The sequence below is a fragment of the Asparagus officinalis genome, chromosome 10 (assembly GCF_001876935.1).
Source record: "Asparagus officinalis chromosome 10, Aspof.V1, whole genome shotgun sequence".
Lineage (NCBI taxonomy): Eukaryota > Viridiplantae > Streptophyta > Magnoliopsida > Asparagales > Asparagaceae > Asparagus > Asparagus officinalis.
Window position 1 is genome coordinate 1,236,200 of NC_033803.1, and position 19,690 is coordinate 1,255,889.

The window sequence follows — 19,690 nt, forward strand, 5'->3', positions numbered from 1 at the left end:
ATGTCTAATGCTAAATCTGTGAATGTGCCTCTTGCTTCTCATTTTGTGTTAAGTAAGGATCAATCTCCCAATACTGAAAATGAAATAAATGATATGAAGAAGGTGCCATATTCGAATGCTATAGGATCTATCATGTATCTCATGGTTAGTACTAGGCCTGACATTGCATATGCGGTTAGTTGCTTGAGTAGATATATGTCAAACCCTGGTATGTCTCATTGGAATGTCTTGAAGTGGCTTTTAAGATATTTGAAATCCTCTGTGGATGTAGGATTAACCTTCTCTAAGTGTTCTGAAGGTGTCAAACTTGCTGGCTATGTAGATTCCAATTATGCAAATGATAGGGATAATAGAAAATCTACCACTTCCTATGTGTTTACTTTGTGTGGCTCTTGCATAAGTTGGAAATCCCAATTACAACCCATTGTTGCTTTATCTACTACTGAATCTGAGTATGTTGCTGCCACTGAAGCTTTTAAAGAAGCTATTTGGCTTAGGGGCCTTATATCTGAAATTGGTTTTCTTGATAAAAATGTGGTTGTATTTTCTGATAGTCAATCTGCTATTCAACTTTGCAAAAATCCTGTTTTTCATGATAGAACTAAACATATTGATGTTAGATTTCATTACATTCGGGATATAGTTGAAAAGGGTATTGTCAAGTTAGAGAAAATTCCCTCAGAATTTAATCCTGCTGACATGGGTACTAAGTGTTTGCTTGCTGAAAAATTTATCTCGTGTCAAAGAATCTTGAATTTTGATTTTGGGTAATTTTCCTTTGCTTTGTGTGTTGCCTTTGTGGCCTATTAACTTGCTTTGTGCTTGTTAGTAGCTTTGTGATTTTTCCCCTTTGAACTCGTTGACCATTTGGTAGAGTTCGGTCCTTTGTGGACTTGGTATGCTTGGTGATTTTACCCTGATCTTTGTGATCTGAGTTTACTTAGTGTATTCTCTTCCATTGCTTGTATCTTCTTTGTGATTATACAGGTAATAATTTGGCGATGATGAGTCCTGCAGTTCCGTGTTTTTTCTATGTGCACTACCTTGGGCCAAAGGTGGAGATTGTTGGTTGTTTTGTTGGCCCAATAAGTTGGCCCGTTACTCTAAATGCCCAGCTCCCCCACTTGTGCCCTAGCCCCTCTATTTTCTTCACCTACCCGATGGTTCTCACCTCCTCCTAAGTCTTCGTGATCTGATGGCCGCCGCTTGCTCCCATCCGTAGGTCGGCTCCCTCCTTCGTTTTCTTCCCTAGCTCCTCTCCCGTGTCGGCTGCCCCCTTCCCTATATATGGGTAATGGGTTGGTAGTAGCTCGGAAGAGGGATGAAGAAGAAGAAGAGATGGTGAGGTGAAGATCTGAGCTTGAGCTCTCCTCTGCTGTGTGTGATCTCCCCCCTTCTGTGAGTTTTGTGTTCCTGTGAGCTTTGTGCTCTCACCCTTTTTCTGCGATTCTCTTTGTGAGTGACGGGTTGAAGGAGATCGGCGAGCTCTCCTTTTGGTCCTTGGTGTTTTCTGCGATTCTCTTTGTGAGTGACGGGTTGAAGGAGATCGGCGAGCTCTCCTTTTGGTCCTTGGTGGTGCACTGTGAAGGAAGAACAGGACTGGTTGAGCAGGTTTCTGAGCCAAACGACAACGCAGATCCTCAACAATATGCACTCGAGACAAAAAAAAAAGATGGTAGAGAATATGCACTCGAGACAAAAAAAGAAAAGAAAAGAAAAGAAAAAAAGGAAAAGAAAGGAAAAATAGGAATTTATGTGCTAATTAATCAGCCTTTTGTGCCCATGTTGTCGGAGGCATTGTTTACCGAGTTTTAGCATAATAACTAACATAATATATCTTCTTATGTGCATACGTAATTGGAATCAAAGTCTAATTTCCTCTATTTGGGGTTGAATCATGCTTTGATCTGTGAATTGTTATATTTAACTCTTATTATAGTAGTATAGTAGTATAGGTAAAATTAGGACTCTATCTTATTATCATACCTAGACGGATTTCCGTCTAGATGAACCAACCTAGACGGATTGTAGACCAACCTAGACGGAAATTTCCATCTAGATTGGTCGTTTTTCTACTAGTGTTTCTCGTTGTATTTCTAAAAATAACTACAATCTGTTATATTAAAAGATACAATTCTCCTAACTTACCTCCACAATTATAGGAAAGCATGCTAATTGTGAGTGACCGGTCAAATTAATACGGTAAATTAAGGATATGAGAATATGTAATGAGAATTTATATGGATACAATTTTAGCTTATTCTCTCCTATTTCATTCCTTCTCATCTTTAATTTCAACAAAAATAAATAGTATCCCCCCATGTAGATTCCCTCCACCTCCACAAAACTCTCCCCTGAATTATTAATTACCCACGCAATGGTGTAAATGCGTTATATTTTTCAAATAAAATAAAATAAAAAATAAAATAAAAATGCAGAGATCTCTCTCCGATCATCGTCACGATTGGTCCACAATGCTCTTCGATATCTTGGAGAACATCTCCGATCGTCCGTCTCTCAATGACTACAAAAGATTTCGCAGCGTCTGCAACCAGCGGCGATCGGCCCCATCGAGTCATGTTCTGAGCTAGTCGACTTCTCTGGAGATGAACCGTGGCTCATCATCTACGAACCAGAAGAGAACCAAATGCGCGGTACTCCTAAATGCGGCTGCGCGATGAAGTTGCACGAGCGCCACAATTTTCCGATGAGATCGTTTTTGCTGTATAAAATTAAAAAAAATGTCCTTTTAAAAATTTGTCCTAAAATTAAATAGGAGAGAGCGAATGTGATGATTGTATTCATGGTTCAGGTGATACATATAGTTTTAGATGCAACATAATAGAATCAGTTACTGTTATGACAAATTCCCATGATAAACTAATATCAATCACATGAAAACACGAAAAAATGTCGGTGAGCACAAAAACACATAGATAGACGTGGTTCGGCTTGTAGCCTACGTCCACGGGCGAATGACGAGAGTAGCTTTACTAACTTGTGAGGAATACGATGTGAAAATCTCTTAGTCACTCAGGCCTCAGTTTTAGTACGTGTTTGGGAATAACAATGATTTTGACTATTTTCTTTATAATTAGAAGGGTTAGCTTTTAATCCTTCTAAATAGGAGTATTAGTAAACCCCTCATTTTGAGGGGTTAACTCATTTTAATCCTTCTTAAGGGGAATATGTCAGAAATCATGGGTTATAGCTCGCAAAATCGCGAAATATGCACCCCGTCTAATTGTCTGCACCGGGCCGAAAATGAGCGTAAATGGACAAATTTTGTGGGTTATATCTCACGAAATCGTAGGTTAAGTCTCCTTAACCCCTCATTTAATCCTTTGCCAAATGGTACCTCAATAAATAAAAAAACTAAAGAGAGCGAGGGCTTTACTCAATAGATAGTTTTTAAGATTTTTGGTAAATTGAAAAACGTGATTAGGTAGTAACTATCCGGGATATTTTACAGAAAATGAAAAAAAAAAAATCTGACAGTTACGATTTGATCTCATTAGATTGTTAAAAAGTTGATCATCATACTAGTTGGGTAATTCAATTATGGAAGTGATGATTTAGTTGTACCCACCTTAAAATTCATTTTTTTATTATTTAAAATGTGACTAGATACTAACTATCCGGGGGGTATTTTTTGGCGACGTGAGAAGCAAGTGAGGGTATAAAAGTGGGGTAGCAGTAGGGACACACATCCAATCACATTCCAAACTATCCTCCTCTCTCATATGCTACAGTACATCAGGCCCCACATGAGATTTTAAAAATTTAAAATCCTATGTGAAGCTTGTACAATGTAGCATTTTGAGAGAGGGGATGTGGTTTGGAATATGGTTGGGGTATAAGACCATCTCCAACAGTTTCTCTAAATTTTTTTTCAAAATGGGGAAGCAAAAGTTATATTCTCTAACTAATTTTTACACCAACTCCAACAGCTTCCCCATTTTGAAGAATCCATTTTTTCCTCCAAAATTTAGAGAATGCTGCAGATTTGGGGAAGCTTTCCCATTTTTTTTCTTTCATCCCTATTTTAGGGAATGAGATGGGAAATCTGTTAGGCCAAAAACCTAACTAAATTCTTCAAAAATAAGAAATTGGGAAGCTGTTGGAGATGCTCGCCCCTATCATTTTCCATAAAAGTGCAAACTTGGGAATCGATTTAAGCGCTACTCCCCTTCGCCCGTTCGGACAACGACAGGACCAAAAAGCAATAGAAAGGAGGGGGAGAACCTCGTCCAGTTTTAGGGTTTCCATCCCCAAGAAATGGCGCGCGGCGGCGGCGGCGGGAGGGAGAGAATCAACGAGGCGCTGAGCGACCGACGCGCTCCGGCAGATCCTGTCGAAGCTGGAGCGGAGGACGAGAAGAGGCGTTCGGCCTCGTCTGCAAGCGGTGCTCTCCGCCTCCAGACGCTCGAGCGCCGCCGCCTCCACGCGAGGCCGGCCGGCGATGCTGCTCCGGCGGCTCGCCGCCCGCTTCCTTCGATCCTCCACCTCGACCTCTCCAGTCCTCTCAGATCCTTCTATCCGGCCTCGCCGACCCCGATCTCTCCGTCATCGCCTCCGGATTCCCCGCCGTCACCTCCCTCAACCTGCACAACTGTAAAGGTAGCTATTTGGTTATATTCGGTTAGTATTAATTCGCTTTTACAGCGTATATTCGAAGAAATTCTTGGAAATGACACTCAACTTGATCCGAATTCGCTGATTTTTAAACGAACACAAATACGAACACCAGGGCATTCAATTCGATCAGATTTGTTTCCACCCCTAAAATTAGGTTACCCACAGGATTCCTCGAACATTTATAATGCAATTTTTTTTTTTTTTGGTGTTATCTCAGGAGTTACTGATGCTGGATTGGTAGCCCTCGGACGTGGCCTTCCGTTTCTCCAGTCACTACTGGATGTCTCCTGCTGCAGAAAGATAACCGATAAGGGAGTAAAGGCCATCGCTTTGGGCTGTAACGATTTGAGAAAACTCGAGCTTTCCGGTTGCAGATTGATAACAAATGAACTGTTTCGAGCTCTGTCTGACAACTGTTGCCATCTCGAAGAGCTGGGCCTTTCGGGATGCACCAACGTAACCGATTCAGGGCTCTCTGATCTAGTTGAGGGCTGCCGTTACATACGGAGTCTCGATGTCAGCAAGTGCAGCAAGGTAGGCGACGACGGAGTGCTGAGGATCGCTGGCGCCTGCTCTGCCTCCCTGCAGGCCCTTAAGCTCTTGGATTGCTACGGTGTCGGCGACAGGTCTATAATCTCCTTGGCTGATTCGTGCCGCAATCTCGAGACGCTGGTCTTTGGCGGATGTCGTGATGTTTCTGATGAGCCGTTGAAGTCCCTTGTTCTCGCCTTGGGCTGCAGTCTTAGGAGCCTGCGGATGGACTGGTGCTTAAACGTCAGCGACTCCTCCTTGCTCTGCGTGTTGTCCAATTGCAGAAATCTTGTGGCTCTCGACATCTCGTGCTGTGGTAAAGTAACAGATTCTGCTTTTGACGGTCTCGCGATGGGGGGGTTTGATTCAGGCCTGAAGGTCCTGAAAGTGAGCAATGTGCCGAGGATCACAGTCTTGGGGATCGGCACAATACTGCAGTGCTGCAAGGTGTTGGAATACCTCGACCTCAGGTCTTTGCCTCACGTCACGGAAATTGGGTGCCAACAAGCTGGGTTGAGCTTCCCTAGTTGTTGTAGGGTAAACTTCACTGGTAGCTTAATGGAGTCCCATCCGACGGCCGACCTCTACTTTTAATCGAAGACTTGTACAAAAAAAACAGTCCATCGTCTGCTTTCACGGCCGTGATTCTGGTTCGAGGAGGTGATGCTGAGTGATGCTGCTTTGTTTATATGTATTACATGTTTATGCTCTGTACATACGCCATGACATTGAACTCGACATGTTGTGTATTGGCGACTCGTGTACTTGTAAATTGTGGTTTGAAAAACATATGAGCTGTGTTTATTTGAAAAATATATTAGCGTCTTTATAAACTTGATGCCTACTTTTAGTGAAGATGAAGGTGCAGGCGGTTCGTGTGTTGGTTGCCCTTCACCTGCTTTTGTTTTTGAGTCTTTGCTTTCAATTGCAGAAGCTGCAATTGACGTTTCAATCGCAAGGACCTCTTTATTTATCCTCGCTTGCATAGCAATTCTTTCTTCGTTGCTGGAAAGGTACCCAAAAGTGACCAAGGACCATTTCAAGGTCATCATCGATTATTCATGTTGAAGACAACTAAAGTTATGATTAATGCATCATTAGTGAACTTAAAGAGACTGAATTGGTCCCCTCAAATCATCCACAGCCACAGATGAATGAGAGACGAGGTATGCAACCACCGCCTGCCTCAACGATGCAATATACCTAACATCGACCCATCGTCGCCGCCGAACACGCACAATCGTTTTTTTTTTTGTGCGTGTGCGTGTGGTAGGCGTAGATTTGCTGAATTTGGAAATAGGATTGCAATCATCAAGACATAATAAGCATGACAGCAAGATCATTATATAAATCTCTCTCTATATGTAAGCTCGATAGGCTTCACATCGAAGTCGGTACTTATGGCCCATTGTATGTCATTTAGGTATAGATATATAATCACACCCTCTGCTAGTCGAGTGAGCAGAGGGATGCTTTTATTATTATTATTAATATTAGCCCATCCCGGAATCGAACCCAAGACCATATTGCAACCTCTCGATTGTAGCAGAGGGGGAAACCTCAAGCAAACTCTATAAGTTTTCATTTGTAAGGCAGTACATTATAAGAATTTTTCAACATTTCCTTTGGTTAAACTCGTAGAATGGGAAGCCTTAAGCTGGACTTTATTTTTCTTGAAGGCCAGATTCCCTTTTTTTCTGTTGAAGTGAGCAGCTATTCCCACCTTAACTCACCTAACCATTGCTACAGTAATTAACAACCCCCTAATAGTGTATACCTACCTCATAAGAAAGTCTATATATACCCCCTAGTTTGATTTGTAAGGCATCCAAGTAGCAAAGGAAAGCAAAGAGAGAAATAAAGAAGAAAAAATAGCGAGTGGTTGTAAAAGAGTATAGTAGTTTATAGTAGAGAGAGTGCTTGTATAGAGGGTACTGAGTTTGTACCACTAAAGAAATAATAACAATATATTTCTTAGTGTCCACCACTCCTCTCAACTCAACATTTTCTACCAGGTTTGGTACATGCTTTGATCTTATATAATTATTCTAATTGTAAGATCTTTTATTGATGCCTGATCTCAACGTAAGCGGCGATTGTGCCTGCACCTTCACGTATCTCCCTACGGACCGAGAGTGCACCGTATCTGTCGTAAACCGGGTGGACGATTCGTCGTTAAACGTGAGCATGTGTCGCGTCGGAGGTGAGGAGTGGAACACGCAGATGATACCCGACGTAAGCAGCAACTATATTGGCAGGAGTATGAGAGTCATGACTTGCAGCCACACCCATGACGATTTATGCAGCGACTCATGCCCTTCGCCGAAGAAGAAGAACACGATAGTCATCTACGACCCAGAGAAACATAATAATATGTGGTACAAGCTTCTTACCAAAGAGATTGGCTACTCGAAGATGGACGGAACGACCAAATCTATACTGGTACGCGATGATGAAGTGATATCGAAGCACAAAAAGGAATGGTGGCAGAGATCAGGAGCGGGAGCTATCTCGATCGCCTTCGATAATAGGTGTCCAGGGACGTCACTGATTAGGTCTCCCCGCGGTACTTTTGATGAAACAGTCAAGTTTGAAGTTGTAGAGGGGAGCTTTTTAGTGCTCAAAATCTAGGGAGATTTGTTTCAGATTGTCGCCGAGTTGTCGTTCTTGTTTTGTTGCCAGGTTTTATATTGTCTTTTTTTCTTCTTCTGATATTCCAGGTTTTCTGAACTTCTATATGTAAGTTCTACGCATCGAACTTTAGATTAGAAGCATGTAAGAGTCTATTTTTTTTCTTCTCTTGTCATTGAGGTGATAATTTTGTTCCAATAGCTTTTCATCATTCTATAAAGATCATCTTTTTCAAAATACAGCATGGATGTTCTTCTGTTGTCCGTTCGTCAAATATTTGATAAACCCCTTCCAAAATTTGCACAGGAAGCTCTGAATCCGCCCCCATACTTGCCGGTGCGCGCACTCGCAACCTGTACTCGGTTGAACCCAAAGTGATCCAGAGGTAGGACCAGAGAAAGGCGGAGGATTAGCATAGTTAGCCCATTCGATAATCCTAATGACTAAATTATTAACCCGTTATATATAGGTTTTATTTTAACATTTGTGATCATTTTTAAGTGTTTGGGAATGTTCATCCCTTCACCTTGTTACGGTATGGTCGTCTTTATATTGCTGATCGAGTTTCTAATTCTTTTGCATATACAGAATTAGTATGGTAAGGGATTAAAGAGAAATCCTCTTCATTTGACACGCAGGAATTTGCTATTCATACAAATATTTTTTGTTGATGACCGTATTAACTTCTTGAAACTCGTCGGCCCCGACAAAAGTCCGCTCATCTCGCTTCTAATTCCGCTTTTGTAAACATTCTTCAGTATAAGAAATTAGGCCCATACAAATTCCCGCCAGAATTCTGAGCGGGCTTTTAGAACAATAAATTAGGCCCATCTAATTTTTTTTTTCTAATAGGGTTTACTCGACATAATTGCACCACATCTTCAATGTGTTAATATAATCCCCTGAATTTTTTTTAGCGTTATGAATTTAGTCCCTCTAGTTGCCAGCAAGTTAAAAGATTTTGGGACTAAATTCAAAACCCTTAACACATTTGAGGGACTAATTTCAAAATATGTTGATTTGGGGGGGGTAATTCCAAAATATATAAGGGCTTGGTGCCTAATTTCAAAATGCATAAAGATTCGGAGTACCAATTTCAAAGTATGAAAGACTTGGGGGGCCTCATTTAAAAAAAAAAAAAGGCGCTTTCTGATTTATGGCCCATTTTGATACTTTCCTCTTCTAGTAGGAGCGAAAAGATCAGGAAGCGGAGCAAAACCCTGGAAACCCCCAAGAGGAGGAGGAGGAGGAGGAAGAAGAAGAAGAAGGTATCTTGCTGATCTTGATTTAATTTCAAAATACGATGGTTCGTAAATTGTTCTGGTTCAGTGTTAGAAACGAGACAACGACCTTAGATTTCCCCCCCAAATAAAAAAAATGGTAATTTCATTCATCTCGCTTTAGTATTAATTTATTATTTGAACTACATCTCTATGGGATGAACATTAATCATGATATTATAACACATTGAATATTATTCACTATACGGGATGAACATTATATAAGCCAACAGTGAACGTTTGTGGGTGATGAATGATTTGGAAGTGGACATGGAAACTGACTGAGAGTATTTTTCTAAATAATTTCGATTTAAAGGTTATATAATTTGCGGCGTAGGCTCGTATTATTTGCATATTCTTGCGCTATGCTGTAGGTTGTCCTGAAGGAAGGGGGATCATACATTTCATCATGGCCGGTGAACAAAAGGTAACCGTTAGTTTTTTGGTGGACAAGGCGAAGAAAAGGGTGGTGCTGGCCGAAGCGGACAGCGACTTTGTAGACATGCTCTTCAGCTTCCTCACCCTGCCACTGGGAACCGTCGTCAGGCTCCTCAACAACCAATCTAATTTTGGATGCATGGACAAATTGTATGGGAGCGTCGAGACTCTTGATGTGCGCAATTTCCAGACTGAGGCATGCAAGACCATGCTTCTCTTCCCTCAAAGCGCTGCAGCTGAACGATGCGAAGATCTGAAAGTAAATATTGATAGCACGGAGCCTAAGCCGAGGCTTGCCTATGCTTGTCGAAAGCCCGATTGTTGTTCCAAGGCCACCTGCTTGGCTAGCTCTGTTTCGAATGCACGGTGTCCTCACTGCCGAGAAACTATGGATTCACCTAAAACGTGGGCTAAAGGGGATGTGCAATTTGTCAAGAGTGGAGATAAGTTTATGATTACCGATGACCTTCTTATAAGTCTATTTTCTATGGAGAATTACCTGTCTTTAATTCAGAAACTGGGAGTAGAAGATGCATGCATTCTCGAGGAGAAGGTTATGGATCTTGGTATTGAAGAGGTGAGTCTTTTGACTTTAAAATTATGAATTGCAATTACATATGTACTACGATGAGAGATAAGAATCGTTGGTATATAGACCAAACACTTTTGGTGATGAGTAATCAGCTGGCTAGTGAAAGAAAGATAATTGAATTTATCAATGGTCTAATTAGTACTTTCTCTATTTCAGTTGTCATGTTCATATATAAATTACCTCTATTACTTTTGTTTTTATTATTCCAAGTCGAATTCTTGATAATGATTTTAGGTAGCTTCTGCATAATCTTGTGAAAAGACAAGGAATCTGAGAGCAAACAGCAAAGAGGAGAAAGTAAAGAATAACCAACCATGAAGTGGAAACATCTAATGTATTTTGAAAACACAATGAATATTTTTTTACCAATTACGGTTTAATAACAAATCCTTCTGATTTCCTCTGAACTTTAATAGAAGAAGCAAATTACTATTGTAAAGTGCTTTGTATTTTATCTTTACAAATATTTCAAGTGGATCTTTCCCACTTGTGTTATACTTGTCCAAATGGCTATTAATGCATATGAAAATGTTCAGTTTGTCCCTGACAAGCTCAATGATGAAGGAAACGAAGGACTAAGCTTTATAGTTCTCTAAGGTTGTTCCATCTCAAGTACATTGTGTTCCACCCAAATAGATGATGTATATCGATTCGTCTTCAATCATACTTTATACAACTTCTATGTGGACAAAAAGGGACATGGTTTGGTGAATTCTTACCCATTCCTTCAAGGTTGGAAACTGAATAAGTTTTTAATATTGAACGAAATGGATCCTTAGACAAACGATGTTGTCTTACAAAATGTTTATTTTTTGTCTTTATGAATTTTATGAAACAAGGTGAATCAAGTAGATCATCTATTTGTACCATCCGTCGTGAAGTTTCAACTTCCAAAGGTGGGTTTAGTTTGATCCTGGGTAACTATAAAGCTTTACCCAACAAAGAAATATCCTATGATTGTTAATGAGACTAGGGACATGATTTTATTACTAGTGCAACACCCTATTGAGCCACACCTTCTTTCTTTTAAGTACTTTAGGACAACAAAGTACAAACTGGCTTCACCTTCATTAGCAGCAAAAGTGGTAACATGAATGAGGCAATATATTTCTTATTAGTTTTACTTAAAAGTCATAAATTAATATCTATCAAACTGTAAATGGTCCATCGTTGATTAGGTAGTAAATTCTAGAAAAGCTTAATCATAAAATTTCAGAGAGATCTTCGCCAAGATGATTGTCTCATTCATGTTGGTATATAAACCTCCTTTTACGGAGAATAGCGTCTGTATTTATAGAGGATGCCAAGGGCAGATTAGTCACTTCATGAGTGTGCGGTAAGACGGCGGTGAGGGGTGAGGTGGAGGTTGAGCCACCCTTTGCTCTATACGTGTAGGTTTGTGAGTGACGAGAGGTCACTTCAATGATATTGGGAATCAGCAGCCGATGAGGCTTGCTAGTGAGTGACGGGAGGTCACTTCAGCGATACGAAGAAACGGCAGCCGACGAGGCTTCAGACAGCTGAAGATGGAGACATAATGGTGATCATCAAAGGTTAAATATTGTTAAGTAATATTCTGATTTGTCCTTAGTAGGAGTGCCGACTAACGCTGGATAGTAATCCTTTGATATGAAGATGATCGACTGAGTCCGCCCATCAAGTCGCCTTTGAGGAATGATGTTGATCCGACTGGGGGAGTGACGGCTTACGGGATTGCATATTTGCAGAGAGTAGGGGACACCCTATAACAATATGTATTATATTATATTATCTCAGCTTTTTAAAAATTTATTCTCTCAGTCATTGAGATACCGCAAATTAATGATACCTAATTAGTGGGCGATACATGCAAAACAATTTAACGGTTTAAATTTCACACCTAATTAAATAGACCAGACTCAACAATAATTTCTTTATTTTTTATATTTCTAAAAGTAAAGATAAAGGTCAATAGAAGATATGACGGAATATTTAATGAAGATTATTTTTTGTTGATATCTGTAAACTGAATTAGAGACATAATTCTACCAAGAGTTCTTTCTATTAATGGTTTGCTATCATCAATATCTTGTTTTTTGTTAAAACCAGAACTCTATGTCGATCATCACTAGTTTTTTAATTTCCAAAAAAAAAGAGAAAGGTTATTAGAAGATACGATGGAATATTTTGACCTCCTAGATTACCCCCATAAATATTTTAGGAACTCATGTTTAATTATGATTGATTGGTCAAATTAGTATATATGGTACGAGGCATGACAATATTTGATGAGGATTTAATTTATTTGGATACCATATATACATTGGCTTTTTGTACTCTCTCAATAAAATAGATTCAAATTTTCTCTCGATATTCTTTTTATCTTTAATTTCAATGAGAAGGAACAAAAGAAGAAGAGTTTCTCTCAATAAAAGGAAAAGGAAAAAGAAGAAGAATAAATAAATAAATAAAGAGTCCTTACTTTCTAAACCTACCAATTAAACACTAATAAATTCCTTATATATAAGTCCAGACCCTCTCAATGGTCATCGCCACCTTGACGAGTAAGTCTTAAGAAACAACCGTCTGCAATGTCGAGTTCTCTCTTAAAGGATCACTGCCGAACCGAAGGTGATGTCGATTGGTCTACGATGCTCGTCGAAATCTTGGAGCAAATCTCCGATCGCCTGCCCCTCCTCGACTTCGTAAGATTCCGTAGCGTCTGCAAACAATGGAGATCGTCTCCGTCAGGCCGCACTGAGCTGCTCAGCTTCCCCAGAGACCGACCGTGGCTCGCCCTCTTCGGACTAGAAAGTAACGAAACAGGCGTTCCTAAGTGCAGCATCTACACCCTATCTCACCCACGGTGCTGCACGTTTAAGCTGCACGACCTAGAGCGCGCCAGGGTCGTCGCGTCCAAGTTCGGTTGGCTGCTCGCTCGTCGGGGTAAGTTCTTCTTCCTCTACAACCCGATCACTTTCTCAAGAACCAGCCTCCCTGAGCTCAACGTAAGCGGCGAATGTGCCTGCACCTTCACGTATCTCCCTACGGACCGAGAGTGCACCGTATCTGTCGTAAACCGGGTGGACGATTCGTCGTTAAACGTGAGCATGTGTCGCGTCGGAGGTGAGGAGTGGAACACGCAGATGATACCCGACGTAAGCAGCAACTATATTGGCAGGAGTATGAGAGTCATGACTTGCAGCCACACCCATGACGATTTATGCAGCGACTCGTGCCCTTCGCCGAAGAGGAAGAACACGATAGTCATCTACGACCCGGAGAAACATAATAGCATGTGGTGCAGGCTTCTTACCAAAGAGATTGGCTACTCGAAGATGGACGGAACGACCAAATCTATACTGGTACGCGATGATGAAGTGATATCGAAGCACAAAAAGGAATGGTGGCAGAGATCAGGAGCGGGAGCTATCTCGATCGCCTTCGATAATAGGTGCCCAGGGACGTCACTGATTAGGTCTCCCCGCGGTACTTTTGATGAAACAGTCAAGTTTGAAGTTGTAGAGGGGAGCTTTTTAGTGCTCAAAATCTAGGGAGATTTGTTTCAGATTGTCGCCGAGTTGTCGTTCTTGTTTTGTTGCCAGGTTTTATATTGTCTTTTTTTCTTCTTCTGATATTCCAGGTTTTCTGAACTTCTATATGTAAGTTCTACGCATCGAACTTTAGATTAGAAGCATGTAAGAGTCTATTTTTTTTCTTCTCTTGTCATTGAGGTGATAATTTTGTTCCAATAGCTTTTCATCATTCTATAAAGATCATCTTTTTCAAAATACAGCATGGATGTTCTTCTGTTGTCCGTTTGTCAAATATTTGATAAACCCCTTCCAAAATTTGCACAGGAAGCTCTGAATCCGCCCCCATACTTGCCGGTGCGCGCACTCGCAACCTGTACTCGGTTGAACCCAAAGTGATCCAGAGGTAGGAACAGAGAAAGGCGGAGGATTAACATAGTTAGCCCATTCGATAATCCGAATGACTAAATTATTAACCCGTTACATATAGGTTTTGTTTTAACATTTGTGATCATTTTTAAGTGTTTGGGAATGTCCATCCTTTCACCTTGTTACGGTGTGGTCGTCTTTATATTGCTGATCGAGTTTCTAATTCTTTTGCATATATAGAATTAGTATGGTAAGGGATTAAAGAGAAATCCTCTTCATTTGACACGCAGGAATTTGCTATTCATACAAATATTTTTTGTTGATGACCGTATTAACTTCTTGAAACTCGTCGGCCCCGACAAAAGTCCGCTCATCTCGCTTCTAATTCCGCTTTTGTAAACATTCTTCAGTATAAGAAATTAGGCCCATACAAATTCCCGCCGGAATTCTGAGCGGGCTTTTAGAACAATAAATTAGGCCCATCTATTTTTTTTTTCTAATAGGGTTTACTCGACATAATTGCACCACATCTTCAATGTGTTAATATAATCCCCAGAATCTTTTTGAGCGCTATGAATTTAGTCCCTCTAGTAGTTACCAGCAAGTTAAAAGATTTTGGGACTAAATTCAGAACCCTTAACACATTTGGGGGACTAATTTCAAAATATGTTGATTTGGGGGAGTAATTCCAAAATATATAAGGGCTTGGGGCCTTATTTCAAAATGCATAAAGATCTGGAGTACCAATTTCAAAGTATGAAAGACTTGGGGGGCCTCATTTAAAATAAAAAAAAGGCGCTTTCTGATTTATGGCCCATTTTGATACTTTCCTCTTCTAGTAGGAGCGAAAAGATCAGGAAGCGGAGCAAAACCCTGGAAACCCCCAAGAGGAGGAGGAGGAAGAAGAAGAAGAAGGTATCTTGCTGATCTTGATTTAATTTCAAAATACGATGGTTCGTAAATTGTTCTGGTTCAGTGTTAGAAACGAGACAACGACCTTAGATTTCCCCCCCAAATAAAAAAAATGGTAATTTCATTCATCTCGCTTTAGTATTAATTTATTATTTGAACTACATCTCTATGGGATGAACATTAATCATGATATTATAACACATTGAATATTATTCACTATACGGGATGAACATTATATAAGCCAACAGTGAACGTTTGTGGGTGATGAATGATTTGGAAGTGGACATGGAAACTGACTGAGAGTATTTTTCTAAATAATTTCGATTTAAAGGTTATATAATTTGCGGCGTAGGCTCGTATTATTTGCATATTCTTGCGCTATGCTGTAGGTTGTCCTGAAGGAAGGGGGATCATACATTTCATCATGGCCGGTGAACAAAAGGTAACCGTTAGTTTTTTGGTGGACAAGGCGAAGAAAAGGGTGGTGCTGGCTGAAGCGGACAGCGACTTTGTAGACATGCTCTTCAGCTTCCTCACCCTGCCACTGGGAACCGTCGTCAGGCTCCTCAACAACCAATCTAATTTTGGATGCATGGACAAATTGTATGGGAGCGTCGAGACTCTTGATGTGCGCAATTTCCAGACTGAGGCATGCAAGACCATGCTTCTCTTCCCTCAAAGCGCTGCAGCTGAACGATGCGAAGATCTGAAAGTAAATATTGATAGCACGGAGCCTAAGCCGAGGCTTGCCTATGCTTGTCGAAAGCCCGATTGTTGTTCCAAGGCCACCTGCTTGGCTAGCTCTGTTTCGAATGCACGGTGTCCTCACTGCCGAGAAACTATGGATTCACCTAAAACGTGGGCTAAAGGGGATGTGCAATTTGTCAAGAGTGGAGATAAGTTTATGATTACCGATGACCTTCTTATAAGTCTATTTTCTATGGAGAATTACCTGTCTTTAATTCAGAAACTGGGAGTAGAAGATGCATGCATTCTCGAGGAGAAGGTTATGGATCTTGGTATTGAAGAGGTGAGTCTTTTGACTTTAAAATTATGAATTGCAATTACATATGTACTACGATGAGAGATAAGAATCGTTGGTATATAGACCAAACACTTTTGGTGATGAGTAATCAGCTGGCTAGTGAAAGAAAGATAATTGAATTTATCAATGGTCTAATTAGTACTTTCTCTATTTCAGTTGTCATGTTCATATATAAATTACCTCTATTACTTTTGTTTTTATTATTCCAAGTCGAATTCTTGATAATGATTTTAGGTAGCTTCTGCATAATCTTGTGAAAAGACAAGGAATCTGAGAGCAAACAGCAAAGAGGAGAAAGTAAAGAATAACCAACCATGAAGTGGAAACATCTAATGTATTTTGAAAACACAATGAATATTTTTTTACCAATTACGGTTTAATAACAAATCCTTCTGATTTCCTCTGAACTTTAATAGAAGAAGCAAATTACTATTGTAAAGTGCTTTGTATTTTATCTTTACAAATATTTCAAGTGGATCTTTCCCACTTGTGTTATACTTGTCCAAATGGCTATTAATGCATATGAAAATGTTCAGTTTGTCCCTGACAAGCTCAATGATGAAGGAAACGAAGGACTAAGCTTTATAGTTCTCTAAGGTTGTTCCATCTCAAGTACATTGTGTTCCACCCAAATAGATGATGTATATCGATTCGTCTTCAATCATACTTTATACAACTTCTATGTGGACAAAAAGGGACATGGTTTGGTGAATTCTTACCCATTCCTTCAAGGTTGGAAACTGAATAAGTTTTTAATATTGAACGAAATGGATCCTTAGACAAACGATGTTGTCTTACAAAATGTTTATTTTTTGTCTTTATGAATTTTATGAAACAAGGTGAATCAAGTAGATCATCTATTTGTACCATCCGTCGTGAAGTTTCAACTTCCAAAGGTGGGTTTAGTTTGATCCTGGGTAACTATAAAGCTTTACCCAACAAAGAAATATCCTATGATTGTTAATGAGACTAGGGACATGATTTTATTACTAGTGCAACACCCTATTGAGCCACACCTTCTTTCTTTTAAGTACTTTAGGACAACAAAGTACAAACTGGCTTCACCTTCATTAGCAGCAAAAGTGGTAACATGAATGAGGCAATATATTTCTTATTAGTTTTACTTAAAAGTCATAAATTAATATCTATCAAACTGTAAATGGTCCATCGTTGATTAGGTAGTAAATTCTAGAAAAGCTTAATCATAAAATTTCAGAGAGATCTTCGCCAAGATGATTGCAATATCAGTTAATATGTTGAGATTGGATAATCTAATAATATGTTACTTTAATTTAAAAAAAGTATTGCCAAATACAAAATAATTGCGTAATTATTTTTAACAGTGAACCATCTGTTTCCTTTGATTTCGACTCAACTTAGTGTCTTGCATCAGTAGCATTCTGAGTTGCTGTTGATATTTGACCAGCATTTGTTCCTTGTATCCCTTATGTACCATGATAACAATAATTATTTACTGTTTTGATTTTTTTCACTATTAGGCCAATCTCCCCCATTTCCCTTTGCAAGGCAACGGTTTTAATCGGCAACCTTTGTATTGTTTAATTTGTATCTAACAATTGTAATGCATTTTACGCAGATATTGACATTGCTTGGAAGATTTCTGGTCTCCAATTCTCCACTCACTGACTTGGTTTTCAAAAATATGGGTGTGACTGATGATGTGTCAAAAGGAATTGGTATTAAAAAAATGATACAAGTTAAAGGAGAAGGCAACACAGAAGCTGAATCAAAAGAAACACACGTCAATTTAATTTTAAACAAATCTACGAACAAAGTGTCATTTGTGGAAGTTGGAGAAGAATTTGTGAACGTTATATTCAGTTTCCTGACCTTGCCTCTTGGTTCTCTGATCAAGCTTCAAACTAAGAAGTCGTTCTTGGAATGTGTTGATAACTTATATCAGAGTGCTGAAAATTTGAGTTTGGACAATTTCAAATCTGAGGAGTGCAAAAATATTCTTATCTCTCCTAAGCTCGCCCCCTTCTTTGGCTACACTGGCAGCATGCTGGAGATGGATGAAATTGCTCCGCGTGAATCCTCTTGCCGTGGTTGTTACGTTTGCTGCTGGAGAAACGATAATACAGGTTGTTCAGTTTCAGAATGTGCCCACGGTGTGAAGCAGGCATATTTTAGACTGTTAAACCCAAAATCTCCAGAGGGAAGTACAGAAATCGGTGGAGGATATGCTAAGGGAAAATTCTTGGTGACTACTGATCTTTGTGTGTCTCAATTATCTGCCTCTTCCTCAATCCAAATTATCAAGAATCAGGATATTTCCTTAAGCGATCTAGTGATGAAGAGGGCCACATTCGGAGAAATCCAGGTGAGCAAACAAATGACAGGTCAAATATTTGTCCAAAATAGACTTATTATAACCTCAAATATTTGGATCTTGGTAATTGTTTCCTCGACATTTTCATGTTTCTCGTAGACTGTCCTCCTTTGTTCTTCCTTGACATTTTCATGGTTCTTCTAGACCGTCCTCCTTTGTTCTTACTGTGTTGTTGTTTCTTGACTTTCGTGCAGGCCCTTGATCTACTTAGATCTGCTGTAACTTCTAAAACTCCGATTGATGATGTGCTAAATACTCATCAGAAAGCGAAAGTGAAAGAGGAATTCGGTTGCTAAAGAAGAAATTAAGTCACTTGATTATTACATAGTTACCTTTTTACTATGATTTGTGAGTTTTGTGAACCAGCAAGTGTGTAACAAAACACTATGAAAATCTGGAACTCTTTTTATTATGTTGTTGTGAAGATCATATGTTCGCTCTCGTTATCAAACTAATTTCTGCTGTATAAATGGTTTTGTGTACTGTTGTTCGCTCCCTCAACGCTCATGCAGGTGGCTAGAGGAAATAGAAGAAGCAATACTTGGGCACTTCACAAGTTACCATCTCAGTCTAAACGCAAAGGTATTTCGATTTTACACAGCTCACGTGGATGGTAATGTAAACCGCACTATTTTACGCAATTCGTCTGAAATGCTCTGATAAATCGTTACAAATTGTCGTCCCTGCATAGGCACAATGTTGATTCAATTACATGTTTATGTGTTTCAATTCTAATTTACATAGGGCTTTAATACTCGTATATGGTTAGAAACTGCATTATACCGACAAATTCATCTTTTTATGTGAAATAAGTAAGCTTCTGTTCTCCTTGTGATCTTAACAGGTAATTGTATTTTGTTTAACAAGGAACATGATATTGATTTTTAAACAGCTATATATTTTGATAGAAGAGATTTGTTTCTTGTTGCTTTTAAGATCCTTGGCCATCTGATATCTCTGTCAAAAGATAGGAATAAGTGGATGAATCATCATGGGGCCAGAATGTAACTCGTCATCGATAAAAAAAAATGCTACCATATTTGAACCTTATAATTTGTTGCTATATGTAACGGTGTATTATTATGGAATGTAATTGACTAGATTTGGTTTATTTCTTTATTTTTAATAACTTAGCTTGGAGTCGAATCTAAGACCATGAGAGTCATATTTGAATCTCCTAACCATTCAGGCCACCCGCAGTGGGTGGTTTGGTTTATTTGTTTGCTTGCTAATTTTATATGCCTTAGAAGATTTTTGTTAGTTGATTTGAATTTTGAGGAATGTTAAGTCGACATATCTTGCTTTAGTGATTTTGCTTGGTATGCTATGCACTGGAGGGGGTTCCAGATATGTGTTGATGTCTTGTTATGGAATGAAATTCACTAATTT

The 19,690-nt window shown here is 39.5% G+C and overlaps 2 protein-coding genes across 2 annotated transcripts; both read left to right on the forward strand.

Annotated features, from left to right (window-relative positions):
• Nucleotides 1-5,785, forward strand: LOC109825399 (F-box/LRR-repeat protein 20-like). The gene is made up of 3 exons (XM_020392254.1): nucleotides 1-703; nucleotides 4,423-4,620; nucleotides 4,856-5,785. The coding sequence occupies exons 1-3, from the start codon at nucleotides 1-3 to the stop codon at nucleotides 5,761-5,763; spliced, it is 1,809 nt and encodes a 602-aa protein (XP_020247843.1). The 3' UTR covers nucleotides 5,764-5,785.
• LOC109825949 lies at nucleotides 9,094-18,771 on the forward strand. The gene is made up of 6 exons (XM_020392873.1): nucleotides 9,094-9,367; nucleotides 9,455-10,095; nucleotides 14,834-14,906; nucleotides 15,293-15,933; nucleotides 17,546-18,292; nucleotides 18,496-18,771. The coding sequence occupies exons 1-6, from the start codon at nucleotides 9,334-9,336 to the stop codon at nucleotides 18,595-18,597; spliced, it is 2,238 nt and encodes a 745-aa protein (XP_020248462.1). The 5' UTR covers nucleotides 9,094-9,333; the 3' UTR covers nucleotides 18,598-18,771.